At 50.0% G+C, this 15610-nt stretch overlaps 1 protein-coding gene across 1 annotated transcript in view; it reads right to left on the bottom strand.

Moving 5' to 3' along the window:
• Window positions 1-15610, bottom strand: part of MYLK3 (myosin light chain kinase 3) — a 41708-nt gene that overhangs the window by 15171 nt on the left and 10927 nt on the right. Inside the window, exons 3-8 of the mRNA XM_023514786.1 lie at window positions 13689-14118; window positions 8852-9303; window positions 6743-6848; window positions 5787-5880; window positions 5235-5344; window positions 3519-3660 (exon numbers count right to left, since the gene is read on the bottom strand). Of these exons, the coding sequence (XP_023370554.1) occupies window positions 3519-3660; window positions 5235-5344; window positions 5787-5880; window positions 6743-6848; window positions 8852-9303; window positions 13689-14118 (1334 nt within the window). The remainder of the gene's footprint in view (window positions 1-3518; window positions 3661-5234; window positions 5345-5786; window positions 5881-6742; window positions 6849-8851; window positions 9304-13688; window positions 14119-15610) is intronic.

Consider the following 15610-nt stretch of genomic DNA (forward strand, 5'->3'; position numbering starts at 1 on the left):
AAAAAAAAAAAAAGAAAAAAAAAGAAAAGTAAATTCATATATCCATGTTGTTCCAAACATACTAAAAGTGTTCCTTCCAATAAGTGAATTAAGTGTTAGTTTTAAATTTTAAATTAATAAAATTAAAAATTCAGGCTGGGTGCTGTGGCTTACACCTGTATCCTGGTTCTTTGGGAAGCCAAAGCAGGAGGATCAGTGGAGTTCAGGAGTTTGAGACCAGCTGAGAAGAGGGAGATCCCATCTCTACTAAAAATAGAAAAGCTAACAGGGTGTGTGTGTGGGGGGGGTGCTACTTGGGAGACTGAGATGGGAGGATCACTTGAGCCCAGAAGTTTGAGATTATAGTGAGCTATGATGATACCCTGGTGACAGAGCAAGACCCTGTCTCAAAAAAAAAAAAAAAAAAAAAAATTAAAAATTCAGTTCCTCAGTTGTACTCGCCATATTTTAAGTGCCTAATAGTCACATGTGGTGAATAACTACTGTATCTGACAGTGCATCTCTGGAGCTCTTTCTCCATATATATATATTTTGTTGTTGTTGTTGTTTTGGAGACAGAGCCTTACTTTGTCACCCTCAGTAGAGTGCTGTGGCATCACAGCTCACAGCCATCTCAAACTCTTGGGCTTAAGCGATTCTCTTGCCTCAGCCTCCCAAGTAGCTGGGACTACAGGTGCCTGTCACAATGCCCAGCTATTTTTAGAGATGAGGTTTCACTCTGGCTTAGGCTGGTCTCAAACCTGTGAGCTCAGGCAATCCACCTACCTTGGCCTCCCAAATGTTAGGATTACAGGCATGAGACACTGCACCTGGCCTCTTTCTCCATATTTTTTATTTTATTTTATTTTATTTATTTTAAGACAGTCTCACTATGTCGGCTGGTAGAATGTTGGGCGTCACAGGTCATAGAAACCTCAAATGCTTGGGCTTTAAGCAATTCTCTTGCCTCAGCCTCCCAGGCACCTGCTACAATGCCCAGCTATTTTTTTTTTTTTACTGCAGTTGTCATTGTTTTCTGAGTTTTCTGGGTTTTTTTCTGAGACAGAGTCTCACTTTGTCATTCTTGGTAGAGTGCTGTGGCGTCACAGCTCACACTAACCTCAAACTCTTGGCCTTAAGTGATTCTCTGGCCTTAGCCTTAGCCTCCCAAGTAGCTGGGACCACAGGTGCCTGCCACAACACTCAACTATTTTCTGTTGCAATTCTCATTGCTGTTTTAGCTGGCTGGGGCCGGGTTCAAACCTAACATCCTTGGTATATGGGGCCAGTGCCCTACCCGTGGAGCCACAGGCGCTGCCCTGTAGTTGTCACTGTTATTTAGCAGGCCCAGGCCAGGTTTAAACCCACCAGCCCTGGTGTACGTGGCTGGTGCCCTACCTGCTGAGCTATAAGTGCCGAACCATCTCTTTCTCCATATTTTAATCCATACAGCAGTACCCATAGGAGATAGCTAATATTATTTCCCATTTTATAATTGATGAGCTTAAGGAATTTACCCCAGGCCTCACAACCAGTAAGAGGCCAAAGCAACACAAACAAGCCTGCTCTTGGCTGGGAAATGGGCCTCAATGATGCTTGCCTCTCTGCATTAGTCAAAGAAGTTGCCTCAAAGTCTGACCCAGAATCATAGAGCAAGTTCCTGAGTGCTCCCTAACTTCCCACCCCTCTGAGAAGCTGGTCCAGAAGCCTTAGAATTATCTCTGGTGAGTAAGGGAAGCCCAAGCCCAGTTCCTTACCATCTCCATCCTTTTTCTGAGTTCCTTAACCTTACAGGTGACTCCAGTCAGGAAAGAGTCACAGGAGCAGGCTGCATCCCTAGAGGTGCAGCCAGCCCCTTCCCATCTTCTGTGTGAAGCCACTGGCATTTGTCCCCTTCTTACAATGTGTTGTAAAGAAACACCTTCTTGGGGCGGCGCCTGTGGCTCAAAGGAGTAGGGCACGGGACCCATATGCCGGAGTTGGTGGGTTCAAACCCAGCCCCAGCCAAAAACTGCAAAAAAAAAAGAAACACCTTCTTGCTGTTAGCCTAGTAGAGTGGAAAACAGCCACCATGGATCAAGTGTTTGCTACCATTAGGCTCTGTGCCCAGGGCTTTAGGTACATGACACTCCTAGAACATTCATACCAGTGGAATATCATGTGGCCCTTAAAGAGAATGAAGAAAAATGTCTGTATTCCATTAGTACTAACTTGAAAAAACAAGCTTAAGCCGGGTATTGGGGCTCATGCCTATAGCCCTAGCACTTTGGGAGGCTGAGACAGGAGGATTGCTTGAGGCACTAAGTTTGAGACCAGCCTGGGCAACACAGGGAAACCCCATCTCTACAAAAATTAGAAAAATTAGGCTCGGCACTCATAGCACAGTGGTTACTGCACCAGCCACCTACACCGAGGGTGGCAGCTTCAAACCTGGCCAGGCCAACTAAATAATTGCAATGGCTTGGCGCCTGTGGCTCAAGTGGCTAAGGCGCCAGCCACATATACCTAAGGTGGTGGGTTCTAATCCAGTCTGGGCCCGCCAAACAACAATGACAGCTGCAACTAAAAAATAGCCGAGCGTTGTGGTAGGCACTTGTGGTCCCAGCTACTTGGGAGGCTGAGGCAGGAGACTCGCTTGAGCCCAGGAGTTGGAGGTTGCTATGAGCTGTGATGCTACAGCACTCTACCCAGGGGGACAGATTGAGGCTCTGTCTCAAAAAAAAAAAAATTGCAACAAAAAAATAGCCAGGCATTGTGGCAGGCACCTATAGTCCCAGCAACTTTGGAGGCTGAGGCAAGAGAATCACTTAAGACCAAGAGTTTGAGGTTGCTGTGAGCTGTGACGTCATGGCATTCTACCAAGGACAACATCGTAAGACTATCTCAGAAAAAAACAAAACATGATACATCATAAGATCTCCTTTGTGTGTCTGTTTGTATATCATGCCAGCTTGCTCACAGAGATCTCTCAGTGTGGAGACTGGGGAGAACTTCCATTGTGTATTTTATATACTGTATTGCATATACAATAGAATCTCTGTAAGTGGTAACCCAAGGGATTGTAACTGGTCACATACAGAAGTGGACAGACACCACAAGGAACTAGGCCTACTGTGCTGATACGTTTATGTGGTACATGTCTATCTGTGAAAACTACCTCAATTTAAGGAGGTGGTCAGTGTAGGGACGTGGTCAGTGTGGGGACGTGGTCATCTATGGGGGTTTTCTTCTCCATAAGCATTTGTTCCTTTTTGAACTTTTAAAAAACTAATCTTGAATATATTTTTAAAGAAATAAAGGTTATTGTATCATTTAATCTTCAAATCACACCTAAAGAGGTACAATTACCCATGTTACAGATAGAAGACCTGAGGCTCTGAGAGACAGTGGGACTGGCCTGCCCTCCACTCCAGAGCTAGGAGGGGGCAAGGAGCCGGGGGTGGAAGCTGGACTGCCTGCTGACAGCATGCTCAATGATGACTGCACAAAGGAGGCCAAGGGCCTGGGGACCCGCCCAGCACATGCCTAGGCAGACTGACCTTGAGGTCCAGGTGCAAGATGTAGTGCTGGTGGAGGTGACGTACCCCCTCACAGATCTGCCTGGTGAACAAGGCCACGTCCAGCTCAGTCAGGTGGTACCTCTCATCCGTGATCCGGTCGAAGAGTTCACCCCCGTCCACGCTGCCAGAGCAAAAGGAGAGACACACAGCAGACTGAGCAAGGCTTTCAGAGGACTTGTCCACTGTCAACACCAGAAGCCAAAAGAAGCCATCCCAGGTAAGCCATGGACCACAGGACCACTGTCACTGGCACCTAGGATCTCACCAGGATCTGTGCTCTTGCTGACTCCCAGCAAAGGTTATGGGTGGTAAAAAGGAAGTGAAAGGCTGACAGGAAGACAGCACTGTTATTAATGCTGATAATCCAGGCTCATTCTGGATACTCTAGACTGGGGCTGCAAATTCACTTGCCAGTGGGGCCCATCTAGAACCTACAGGGCAGGAAGCTTAAGTGAGCAAATCAGACTATAAGTGAGGCAAAAGTTTTCTGAAAACACAGTCTTTTTTTTTTTTTTTTTTTGAGACAGAGCCTCAAGCTGTCCCCCTGGGTAGAGTGCCGTGGCATTACAGCTCACAGCAACCTCCAACTCTGGGCTCAAGCGAGTCTCCTGCCTCCGCCTCCCAAGTAGCTGGGACCACAGGCGCACGCCACAACGCCCGGCTATTTTTTGGTTGCAGCCGTCATTGTTGTTTGGCAGGTCCAGGCTGGGGATTCGAACCCGCCACCTTAGGTGTACGTGGCTGGCGCCTTAGCCAGTTGAGCCACAGGCGCCGAGCCTGAAAACACAGTCTTTAGCTTATCTTTTGTTTTTCTACTTTTGATAGTGACATGGCATGACAGATGTTTTGCTCTCCTCTGCTCCACCAGAAGGAACAGCAACCCGAGCACAAACATGAACAGCATCTAAGCCCTTGGCCTCAGGGCCAGTGGCAGTTGGGAGTGGTGGGGATTGTGGCAAAGGCAACCTGGTCACCTGGTTTTCAAAGATCAGCCACTGTGAGCCCACACACACCAATTCTGCTTGGATATGACTACATCTTTTACATTTTCATAAAAGCCAGATAGCTAGGTTTTAATGTGAAATTTGCCAGTTTCTAACTGTTAACAACTGATTCAAAATTACCAAAAATTGTATAGGCCAAATTGATATATATCTGCAGGTGACAGCAGGCTTACTGGCCAGTAGTTTCTTAAAATTGCTTTGTTGGCTCAGTGCCTGTGGCTCAAGTGGCTAAGGCACCAGCCACGTACACCTAAGGTGGTAGGTTCAAATCCCGCCTGGGCCCACCAAAACAACAATGACGGCTGCAACCAAAAAATTTCTAGGTGCTGTGGTGCAGGCCTGTGGTCCCAGTTACTTGGGAGGCTGAGGCAAGAGACTCGCTTGAGCCCAGGAGTTGGAGGTTGCTGTGAGCTGTGACACCATGGCACTTTACCCAGGGGGATAGCTTGAGGCTCTGTCTCAAAAAATAAATAAATAAATAAATAAATAAATAAATAAATAAAATTGTTTTGTCCTCCACACTCCATATTGGAGGTCAAGGAGCCATGGCAGAGAAGGTAGGATGACGGGACCCTGAGTGACCAGGGAGGGGAAGGGAGAGAATGAGCACAGACTGGCGTAAAGACTGTGAGCCCCAGCCCTGAGCCCAGTGTGGGCAGAAGCTGTGGTCCCCCTCACCCCAGACACTCACTATTCCATGACGAGGGTAAAGCTGTTTTTGCTCTCGAAGGCATCATAGAGCTGGATCAGGTTCACATGACTGAGCTGGTTCATGATATTGACCTCGTTCTTCACATCATCCTGAGACCCAGAGGGCAAAGGGGTTTCCAAGTGAAAGGGTCAGGAATTGGAGCCACCTGCACCTCCCAAGACAGAGTCTCACACACACACACACACCCTACTTGTCCTTTAATTTCTTATTCTCACACCACATCTCCTTGACCTACTACCTAACCCAGATTATTACAACACTTAGGTGACCCACCCACTTCACAGATAGAAAGCCTGAGACCCCAGAAAGAAAGGGCCTTGTTGCCCAGGGTCCTGTAGACACCTTGGCAGACCCTCCCCACCCACACTTGCATGCACACAGGTTAGGGCTGCAAAGGACTTGCTGATAGCACAGTGGGGGTCCTGGAGAAAAGGTGGGAAGGGCAGCAGGCTTCCTGCTCAGAGGCAGGGCCTAAGGGCCTGGAGGAAGTGAAGGAGTCTGGGTCTGGTCCGCCCAGAGCAGAAGCCTCACCCGGTCCTTAGCGCTCTTCACTTTGATGATCTTGGCCGCCAGGGGCAGGCCGGTGGACTGCTCTGTGCACCTGTGAACCTGGCCAAACCGGCCCCTGAGGAGACATGTTGACAGAGCAGGTTGAGAGCCCCACACTCCACACAGAGTAGCGCCCCATATCCTGGACTTCTTGTTCCTCCCTCTCCCACACACCATGTAGACCATGCCGACTCCTACAGCATCCTGTTACCACCTCCAACCATGCAGGCTGTCCCAAAACCCAGAAAGTAACTATTTAACCCCAGGCCATGTGGTCTATCCTATAACCTCCTCACACTATACCATGTGGGCTATCCCACCACATGGCCTATACCCCTCATTCACACCACATGGGCTATCCCACATTCCAGGGGATACCCCCTCACCCATACCACATGGGCTATCCCACACTATAGGAGATACCCCTCATTTACCACATGGACTTTCCTGCACCCCAGGGATACCTCTCATCTCACTCCACCCCTCACCCTACACCACATGGACTATCCTGTACCCCAAGGGATACCTCTCACCTCACTCCACCCCTCCCAAGCTATCCTGCACCTAGCAAATACCATTCCCATCTCTATGTCAGTTCCTGCCACCTCCCAGATGTGCCCCCCTAATCCACGCTGTGGGCTACTGAACCTCACCTTGCCCACACTTTCTTATCCCCTCCTTATCCCTCCTTATCCCATTTCTTTCTTCCCAAGAAATGGGAAGGCCAGCCAGGGAAGAGTTGTGTTTTGTTTTGTTTTGTTTTTGAGACAGAGTCTCACTTTGTTGCCCTTAGTAGAGTGCTGTAGCTCTGCTGTGGCTCCATCAGCCAGTTCTTGCGACACTCCCCAACCCCCCGGGGAGTGCCCAGCCTACTTCCCCAGATGAGTCTGCTCCACCATTCCTAGCCCCACCCTCAGCAAGGTAGGCAGCCCACCTACCCTCCCAAGACTTCGTGCCAGCACACTGTGTAGCCTGCTGAGACCGAGCTCTCCTTGACACTCACCATCCGGTGTTCAAAAGGAGCAGGTGGAGCCAGACCAGCATCTGTTCAAGGGACAACCAGGGACCTGTGAGCCTCCTATATGCAGCTTGTACCTCTCCCAGGATCCTCTCCTAGGATGCAGCCACCCATCCTAGGTCCGTGTAACTGCACTGGGTTCACCAGGCCCCTCAGACAGCTGGGAACTTGAAAGCCTTTGCTCAAGAATCAGCTCATTGGAGCCACCCACTTGGCAGAGGAGGAAGCTGAAAGAGGTGAGGTCACCCACTGGGCCAGGAACAGGTAACAGGTGGGATTCCAACCCAGGTCTCCCAGCACTAAGACCAGAGGCCTCTGCAAGGTTGAAAATTTCCAGTCTGGTCAGGAAGTTTGGAAGGGGACCTGACAGGGATCAATACATCTCGCAGGAAACAGGGCACATGTGGACAGGGTAATCAAGCAGTTTAACAAAGGGACTATTTTTAAAGGTGCTGTAAAGACAGGGCTGTGGAAACCAGCAAGGGCGGTGTGGGAGGGAGGTAGCTGGAGAAATAAATAGCCCACCCTCTCTCCTCTCCCCTAGTGTCCTGCCAGCAGGCCAGCAGATGCCCATCAGGAGCCAGAGGGTGGGAGAGCCCACCATGGGACTCCCTGTGGCTCAAATTAGGGACAGTGGAGAAGAAATGGGAAGGGCAGCAAGGGAAGAGTTGTGTTTTGTTGTTGTTTTTGAGACAGAGTCTCACTTTGTTGCCCTTAGTAGAGTGCCATAGCATCATACATCACTGCAACTTCAGACTTTTGGGTTCAAGTGATACTCTTGCCTCAGCTTCCCAAGTAGCTGGGATTACAGGCACCCTCCACACTCCTGGCTGTTTTTTAGAGACAAGGTCTCACTCTTGCTCAGGCTGATCTCAAGCTCCTGAGCTCAGGCAATCCACTCCCCTCACCCTCCTAGAGTATTGGCATCACAGATGTGAGCCACCATACCCAGAAGAGTTTTTAAAATGGGAAGGGAAGAGTTTTTTAAATGGTTTAAAGTTGTTTTATTTTAATGTGTCCTTCAGAGGTGATATAAATACATAGACTCATTACATGAAACAGAGAAAAGGAATAAAACAGAACCCAGACTGCACCAAACACATGGCATACAGCAGCTTGTGCTTTAAGGGCTGGAGCCTCTGTGGCGGGAAGTCCTGGTGTGGTTGGCATTTGTCCGGGCTTGTCGTGGTGGCATTCTGAGTTCTCCAGGAACAACTCTCCAACCAAGGAGGGTGTGACCCTAGAGCTGCAGGGATTCAGGACCACCCTGGGATGGCAGTCAGGTCAGTGGTCTCGCTACACCCCCCATTCCAGGTGGAGAACCAGTTTGCTGGGTGTGAATGGCTCACAGTGGTTCCACACATCAGTTCAGGCCTTTATTTTTTAACAGGCCTTTATTTTTATTTTATTTAACAGGCCTTTATTTTATTTAACAGGCCTTTATTTTATTTAACAGGCCTTTATTTTTCTTGTCTCCATCCAAAATGACACCAATGGGCTGTGGCTCACACTTATAATCTCTCTGGGAAGCCAAGGTGGGTGGATTCCTTGAGTTCAGGAGTTTGAGACCAGCCTGAACCCTGTAAGACCCCGTATCTGTGAAAAACTAGCCAGGTGTAGTGGCACATACTTGTAGTCCCAGCTACTTGGGAGGCTGAGGTAAGAGGATCACTTGAGCCCAGGAGTTTAAGGTTGCTGTGAGCTGTGATACTATAGCACTCTAGCCTGGGCAACAAAGTGAGACTCTGTCTAAAAAAAAAAGACACACCCCTGGTTGAAAGCTAGAAAGTCAGGTGGCTTTGAGAAATCTGCATACATCCCCCAACATCCCACAGCCAATCTGAGCTCAGCCCTCCCATCTCTGCACCTTGGTCTCCAGCCCTGGGATGGCCCAGCAGGCTATTCTTGAGTTTTAGACACCCCAGACCCCCCTTTTCTACCCTGGAAGCTGTAGTAAGGCCTCCTCACCAGGCCTCCAAACTCACCTTGGGATGCATATCTAGTGTAGCCAGACAACAGCCTCACTTACCCAGAGCCACATTGCCAGCTTCAGCACCCAGGGGCATCCTGCTTCCTGCCTCGGCTCTCCCTGTGCCCCCAGTCACACAGTCCTTCTCAGGGTCAGGGTTTCTTGCTTCCAGGCCTTTGTCCTGCTGCAGGTCCAGGGCGTCAGCAGCTTCATCTCTCCCGTCTCTCTCGACTAAGCTTGGTCCTACAGAGGGCTCAGCCTCAGGCCTGTGCATCTCCGCTCCCCCATGGCTGTTCCTCTTCTGCATTGGGGAGAACGCTCTGGCTCCTTGGGGGTTCTGTTCCCTCAACTGAGTCCCTGAAGCTTGAAGGCAGCACAGGAGCCCAGGTGGGTTCTGCTCACCTGGATGGGCAGTGGCTGGAGACTCTGTGGGGAGTGTGGGTGCAAAGCTGCCACCTGGGGTCACAAGCACCTCCTCAGGACTATCCATCTCTTGCATGTGGGTGGAAATCCTGGGACAGAGAGAAGTAACAGAGATAAGGTTAAAGGTAAGGACTTAGAGTCAGAGCAAACCTGGGTTCAAAGGCCTTCTACTGCTACCACTGACAGTGGCCTCTAGACTCAGTTTTCTCATCTATAAAATGGGGGCTCTCAGGTTGTTATAACAGTAAGAATTAGATTGGGGTTGGAATCAGCTGAACCTACCCCTTCCCCTCTATAACCCTGAACACCTTTGCCCAGACAGGTCACCAGCGGTGGAGTCAGCTTCAGTGAAAGGTGCCAGACGAGGGTCTGGAAGGGCTTGAGACAGCCTGAGGACCAGCACCTGTGAGGTCCCAAAAACCTGCTTCTGCCTCAGGCAGAAGACCTGGGCTCTTCTTGCCCTCCTCTGGGCCTCAGTTTTCCTTTCAGTTGAATAAAAGGAGGAGCCAAGGCAAACACACCACAGGCAGCTCCAGGTTAGGTGCATCTGGTTAAAATCAGGGCATTGTGGCTTAGCGCCTGTGGCTCAAGCAGCTAAGGCGCCAGCCATATACACCTGAGCTGGCAGATTCGAATCCAGCCTGGGCCCACCAAATAACAATGACAGCTGCAACCAAAAAATAGTCGGGTGTTGTGGCAGGTTCCTGTAGTCCCAGCTACTTGGGAGGCTGAGGCCAGATAATCACTGAGCCTAGGAGTGCAGGTTGCTGTGAGCTGTGATGCCACAGCACTCTACCCAGGGTGACAGCTTGAGGCTCTGTCTCAAAAAAAAAAAAAAAAAAAAAAATCAGGGAGTTGCTCCTAACAGACTGCATTTTCTGTCTCCCTTGAAGGAACAGAAAGCCAGTGATGCATGGCTGAAGAGCAGTTCCCCCTGCCACAGACCCCAGCAATACTACTGGGCCCACTTCATTCATTCCCAGCACCCAGGCCCATAGCACGAAGGTTTGTGACCCCAGCTGGAGGTCAGAAAGGCCCCCTGACCCTGATGTTCAGAAGAAAGGACCCTGGCCAGAACAACCAAGACCCCTCCCTCTCAGAGTTGCCTCCACCCTGAGGGTCCCTCAGTGGAGCATGGTTCTGAGGGGTCACAATCCCCCTGCCATGGGGCCTGTGTGTATTGGGGTGGTGAGGGTGATATGTGTGGCATGGACTGAGTCTTGGGAAAGAAGGCCTGTGGCCTCAATTCTGGTCTTATCTGCCATCGTTTGCTGGACAGTTTTGGACAAGTCCAGCCTTAGTTCTATTCTCTTTGGTAAACCAGGACTGGAAATGCTTTCTGCATATGCTGGGAGAGCCACTTATGAAAGGAAAGCACGAATGCAGAGTTTTAAAATCAAGGCTAGGTGTGGTGGCTCACTCCTGTGATCCCAGCACTCTGGGATGACGCGGGAGGAATGCTTAAGGCCAGGACTTCAAGACCAGTAGGAGTGAGGTCCCATCTCTACAAAAATAAGGAAAGACTAGCCAGGCACTGTGGCACGCACCTGTGTGCCAACTACTTGGGAGGCTGAGGCAGGAGGATGACTGGAGCCCAGAAGTTTGAGGTGGCTGTGAGCTAGGCTGATACGATACCATGGCATTCCAGCCTGGGCAACAGACAGACTTTGTCTCAAAAAAAAAGTGGCCATTGTGGTGGGTGTCTGTAGTCTCAGTGACTCAGGGGGCTGAGGTAAAAGAATCCCAAGAATTTGAGGTTGCTGTGAGCTGTGACAGCACAGCACTCACACACACACATACACCTACACACACACCCCAAAAGGTAAATTTTATGTAACATAAAAATAGAAAGAAATAGAAATGCCTTTCTTTCCCATGTATGTCTCCATCTCTGGACCTCTAAGGTACACCATCTCTGGGTGCTTCTGAAAGACTGGGCTGCCTGTCCACAGTCAAGCCCAGGAACCCCTCCAACACTGTGCCCATGGGGACTGAGGATGGGTTGGTGATGGCAGGTAGGATAGGAAGGATCCAAGCCAGCAGCTTGGCACCTGGCTCAGGCCTTGTCCCAGATGGGGGTGGACATGGGACACAGTAGCAAACCAGTTGCGGGGGAAGTATCCAAGCTGAGAAGTCTTGTGGTCACTGCTCCCGCAGGGTTGTCATATCCCTGGGTACATGGGTGACCCCAAGACACTGCCACACAGCTCCATGCCACTTGAGCACCCAAGGCTTCTCTCCTCTCTGCACAGTGTGCTCATGGTATATGCAGCTGGTCAACTTCCACACTGTACCTCCAAGCCCAGATGTGGCCTCAGGATCCCTGCATGGACAGCTGCTGCTCACCAGAGCTACTTGACTTCAAGACTGATTTTCCTAAAAATATACCTATGTCCTAGGTCATGACATCCCCACTTCCTGAGACCCAATGCAGTTCTGATGTTCCTGAAATTCACTCAGGGCTGCAACTGAGATCTAGATCTTTCCTTCTCACTCAGAATGTCTTTGGGGCCTCTCACGAGTTCATAGAAAGTTTACTCTCAGCCCCAGATTCCACATTTAAAGACCTGGCCTAGACCCAGGGCTGTCTGCCAGGAATCTCTCCCTCTGACTGCTTAGGTCTCTGTGAGGCTCCATTTCTTTCCTAAACAAAGGCAGACACACAATCTGGGCTTCTTGGCCAGTTGCCACAACAAACATGGACACCAGCTTCCCTCCCTGTGCGAGGTCTCAGGGTCTCAGTTATAGGTCAAGGGAGCTCAAGTCAGGCGCAGGGTACATCAGGCCCCCTCCTCACAGTGCCTGCTAGCACCACTGGGCGTCCTGGGAACTGGATGTGCTACCCCACAGGGCTGATGAATACAGGGATGAGGAGGGCTGGAGAGACAGGAGGTTCTCCATCATCCTACCCTGTGACTGTGGCACTGAAGCTGCTTCCTAAGAGTCAGGGCAGCCAGCATAGCCCTCCTGAAAGCCCCGTGGATTGACTCAGCCTACAGCATCTCCCACCTTCAAGTACCCCAGCCTTCTCTCCCCATCACTTTATTTCGGTCTTGATTATGTGGTGACCATAGGAGGCAGCGTGGTGCAGTGGTTGGGGACACATATTCTGGAGTCCAGAAACCTGGATTCAGATCCCAACTCTGCATCTTTAGCTCTGTAGCCCTGGAAGCCTAAGTGTCCCCACCAATAAAATGGGAACATGAACCACATTCACCTCCTGAGGATATTAGGAGAATATAACAGGTTGCCACTGGCAAGATGTTTGGCCCATGCCCAGCAGGTGCTCTGTGAGCCCAGTTTTAGGAATTACTGACCCAAGTGCCACTGGTTCTCAACTATGCTCCCCTTTGTCATCATCTTGGGAAAAAGTTAAAAATATCCAATGCCCAAGACTCATTCTACACCAAATAAATCAGAATCTCTAGTAACTTTTACTTTTTAAATTGTCCCCAGATGGTCTCTGTGCTTCTTGGTCTGTTTGTCCTGGCAATAGAGGCCCATTCACTGTCTGTGGTGGATGTGTACCGCCTTGTATACTTCCTTACTCTGTCAGCCTATCTTTCTCTTCTTCGCCTCACTTTGTTTCATTCTTGCCTTTAAAAATTAGATAAATAGGGCGGCGCCTGTGGCTCAGTGGGTAGGGCGCCAGCCCCATATACCAAAGGTGGTGGGTTTGAACGTGGCCCTGGCCAAAGTGCAACAAAAAATAGCCAGGCGTTGTGGCGGGTACCTGTAGTCCCAGCTACTTGGGAGGCTGAGGTGAGAGAATCGCCTTAACCCAGGAGTTGGAGGTTGCTGTGAGCTTTACTATGGGCAACAAAGTGAGACTCTGTCTCTACAAAAAAAAAAAAAAATTTAGATAAATATGGCTAGGCACCTGTAGCTCAGCAGCTAGGGCGCCAGTCACATACACGGGGTCTGGTGGGTTCAAACCCGACCCAGGCCTGCAACAAAAAAATAGCTGGGTGTTGTGATGGGTGCCTGTAGTTCCAGCTACTTGGGAGGCTGAGGCAAGAGAATCGCTTGAGCCCAAGAGTTGGAGGTTACTGTGAGCTGTGATGCAATAGCACTCTACCGAGGACAACATAGTGAGACTCTGTCTCAGAAAATAAAATAAAATAAAATAAAATAAAATAAATCCCCTCCAGATTATCTCTTGAGCGCAGGACTTCAGGAAATAGCCTGGACAATGATATCAAGACCCCATCTCAAAAAAAAAACAAAAAAAAAACCAATAGATAAATAGTAAATCCTTCCCTGCCAGGTAATTCTAGTGACCAACAGGGAGGATCAGTGCTCTAAGGTCCCAAACACACGGCCTAGGCATCCTCCTGTCTTCTCCTCACAAGGCCCGCCCAGCCCTGTGTACACAGTAGGCACTCAACATGTGTAGCCAGCCCACTGGCCATGCCCCAGCTGAGAGGCTGCAGTTCTTTCCTTCCCCTACCCAGCTGGGAAGAATGCTTCTTACCTTAGAGGTGTCTCTCCATCACTGGGAGCTGCCCTGGGCTGGGCTGACAGCCTTCGCGGCCCCTGACACAGGGGGCTGGGCCCTGACGTCAGCCTCATGCCCTCATCCAAGGGCTGAGGGGTGGGCCTGCTGGGTGCTCCTTGTCCTGCACTTGGTGCAACCTCCTGGCTGGCAGGGACCTCACTGACCCTGTTGGGTGCCCCAGACAATTCCAGGCCATTCCCAGGGCTTCTGCTGGAAGTCTCAGGAGCTTTGGCCTCAGCCTCTGTGGGGAGCAGTGATTGGCCAGGAGGCATCTGGCCTGGGCCAGGGACACCGTTTCCCTGCCCTGGTGCGGCCCCCACCTGGATGAGATCAGCTCCCATCCCTGAAGTGCTGATGGGAGGCAGCTGCTCCACTGCCCCCTCTGGCAGGTCAACCTTCTGGGTCTCTATGGGAAAACAGGCAGGATGACAATGCACTCCACGTGCAGGGCCCGTCATACAAGCAGCGCAAAGAGCATATGCAAAGCCACTAAGTGCACCGTGTTTATGACAGACAAAGACTGGAATCAACTCTCGTGGCCAACAGTGGGCCTGGCATCCAAACCATGGTGTGTCCCCACCAGGAGTGCTGCACAGCCATCAAGAAGCAGACGTTACTTTCTCTAGAGGCAGCTACAGAGTGATCTTAGGATATACTGGAAGTGGAAAAAAGCAAGGTGGAGAAAAACGTATCTGGTGTCCTGATTGCCTGAGAAAGGGGTGTGTGTGTGTGTGTGTGCACCTAAGCATATACCACGTACCATGTGGTCTAAACTGACTGGACTTCAAAGGAAAGGTTAGACAAAGCAATTTTAAATGGTCACATGTGGGTGGAGGAAACAGGGTGCAGGGAATGAGGACAGGAGCTGGCCTTCTCTTAAGATACTGTGTTTTGCCTATTTGACTTTGGAACCATGTAAATATTAGGCAAAATTATATATATATTTTGAGACAGAGTCTCACTTTGTCACCCTTGGTAGAGTGCTGTGGCATTAGAGCTCACAGCAGCCTCAGACTCCTGGGCTCAAGTGATCCTCCTGCCTCAGCCTCCCAAATAGCTGGGACTACAGGTGCCCACAACAACACCTGGCTAGTCATTCTATTTTTAGGAGAAATGGAGTTTCTCAGCTCTTGCTCAAGCTGCTTTTGAACTCCTGAGCTCAAGCAATCTACCTGTCTTAGCCTCTCAGAGTGCTAGGATTACAGATGTGAGCCACTGTACCCAGCCAATGCAAAATACATATTTATCAACTTTTATCAGTAAGACTTCTGGTCAACAGGAAGCTATTAGTAGTTATATTTAGTGGGGAGTCAAAAGTTATACATGAATTTTCAACTTCACAGGAGGTCGGTACCCCTAACCCCTGCATTGCTCAAGTGTCAACTGTACTCTGAGTGATTTCAAAACATGGCATTTGACTAGACATCTCTAGTGGGATATATGTAAAAGACTGTGAGGCTCTGGTGGGAGCAGGAGTTCAAGACCAGCCTGGGACACATATAAAGACCCCATCTCTGCAAAAATGTGTTTTTAGGCTCAGCACCCCATAGCACAGTGGTTACAGTGCCAGCAACATACACCAAAATGACGGGTTTAAACCTGGCTTGGGCCAGCTAAACAACTGCAACAAAAAAAATAGCTGGGTGTTGTGGTGGGTGCCTGTGGTCCCAGCTACTTGGGAGGCTGAGGCAAGAGAATTGCTTGAGCCCAAGAGTTGGAGGTTGCTGTGAGCTGTGATGTCATAGCACTCTACCCCAAGGGCGACATAGTGAGACTCTGTCTCACAAAAATTTTTGTTTTTAAATTACCCAAGTGTGGGCGTGGTGCCTGTGGCTCAAGCAGCTAAGGTGCCTGCCACATACACCTGAGCTGGCGGGTTTGAATCCAGCCCAGGCCTG

This window comes from Otolemur garnettii, unplaced genomic scaffold (genome assembly GCF_000181295.1).
Source record: "Otolemur garnettii isolate 467f Iridium unplaced genomic scaffold, OtoGar3 scaffold00058, whole genome shotgun sequence".
Classification (NCBI taxonomy): domain Eukaryota; kingdom Metazoa; phylum Chordata; class Mammalia; order Primates; family Galagidae; genus Otolemur; species Otolemur garnettii.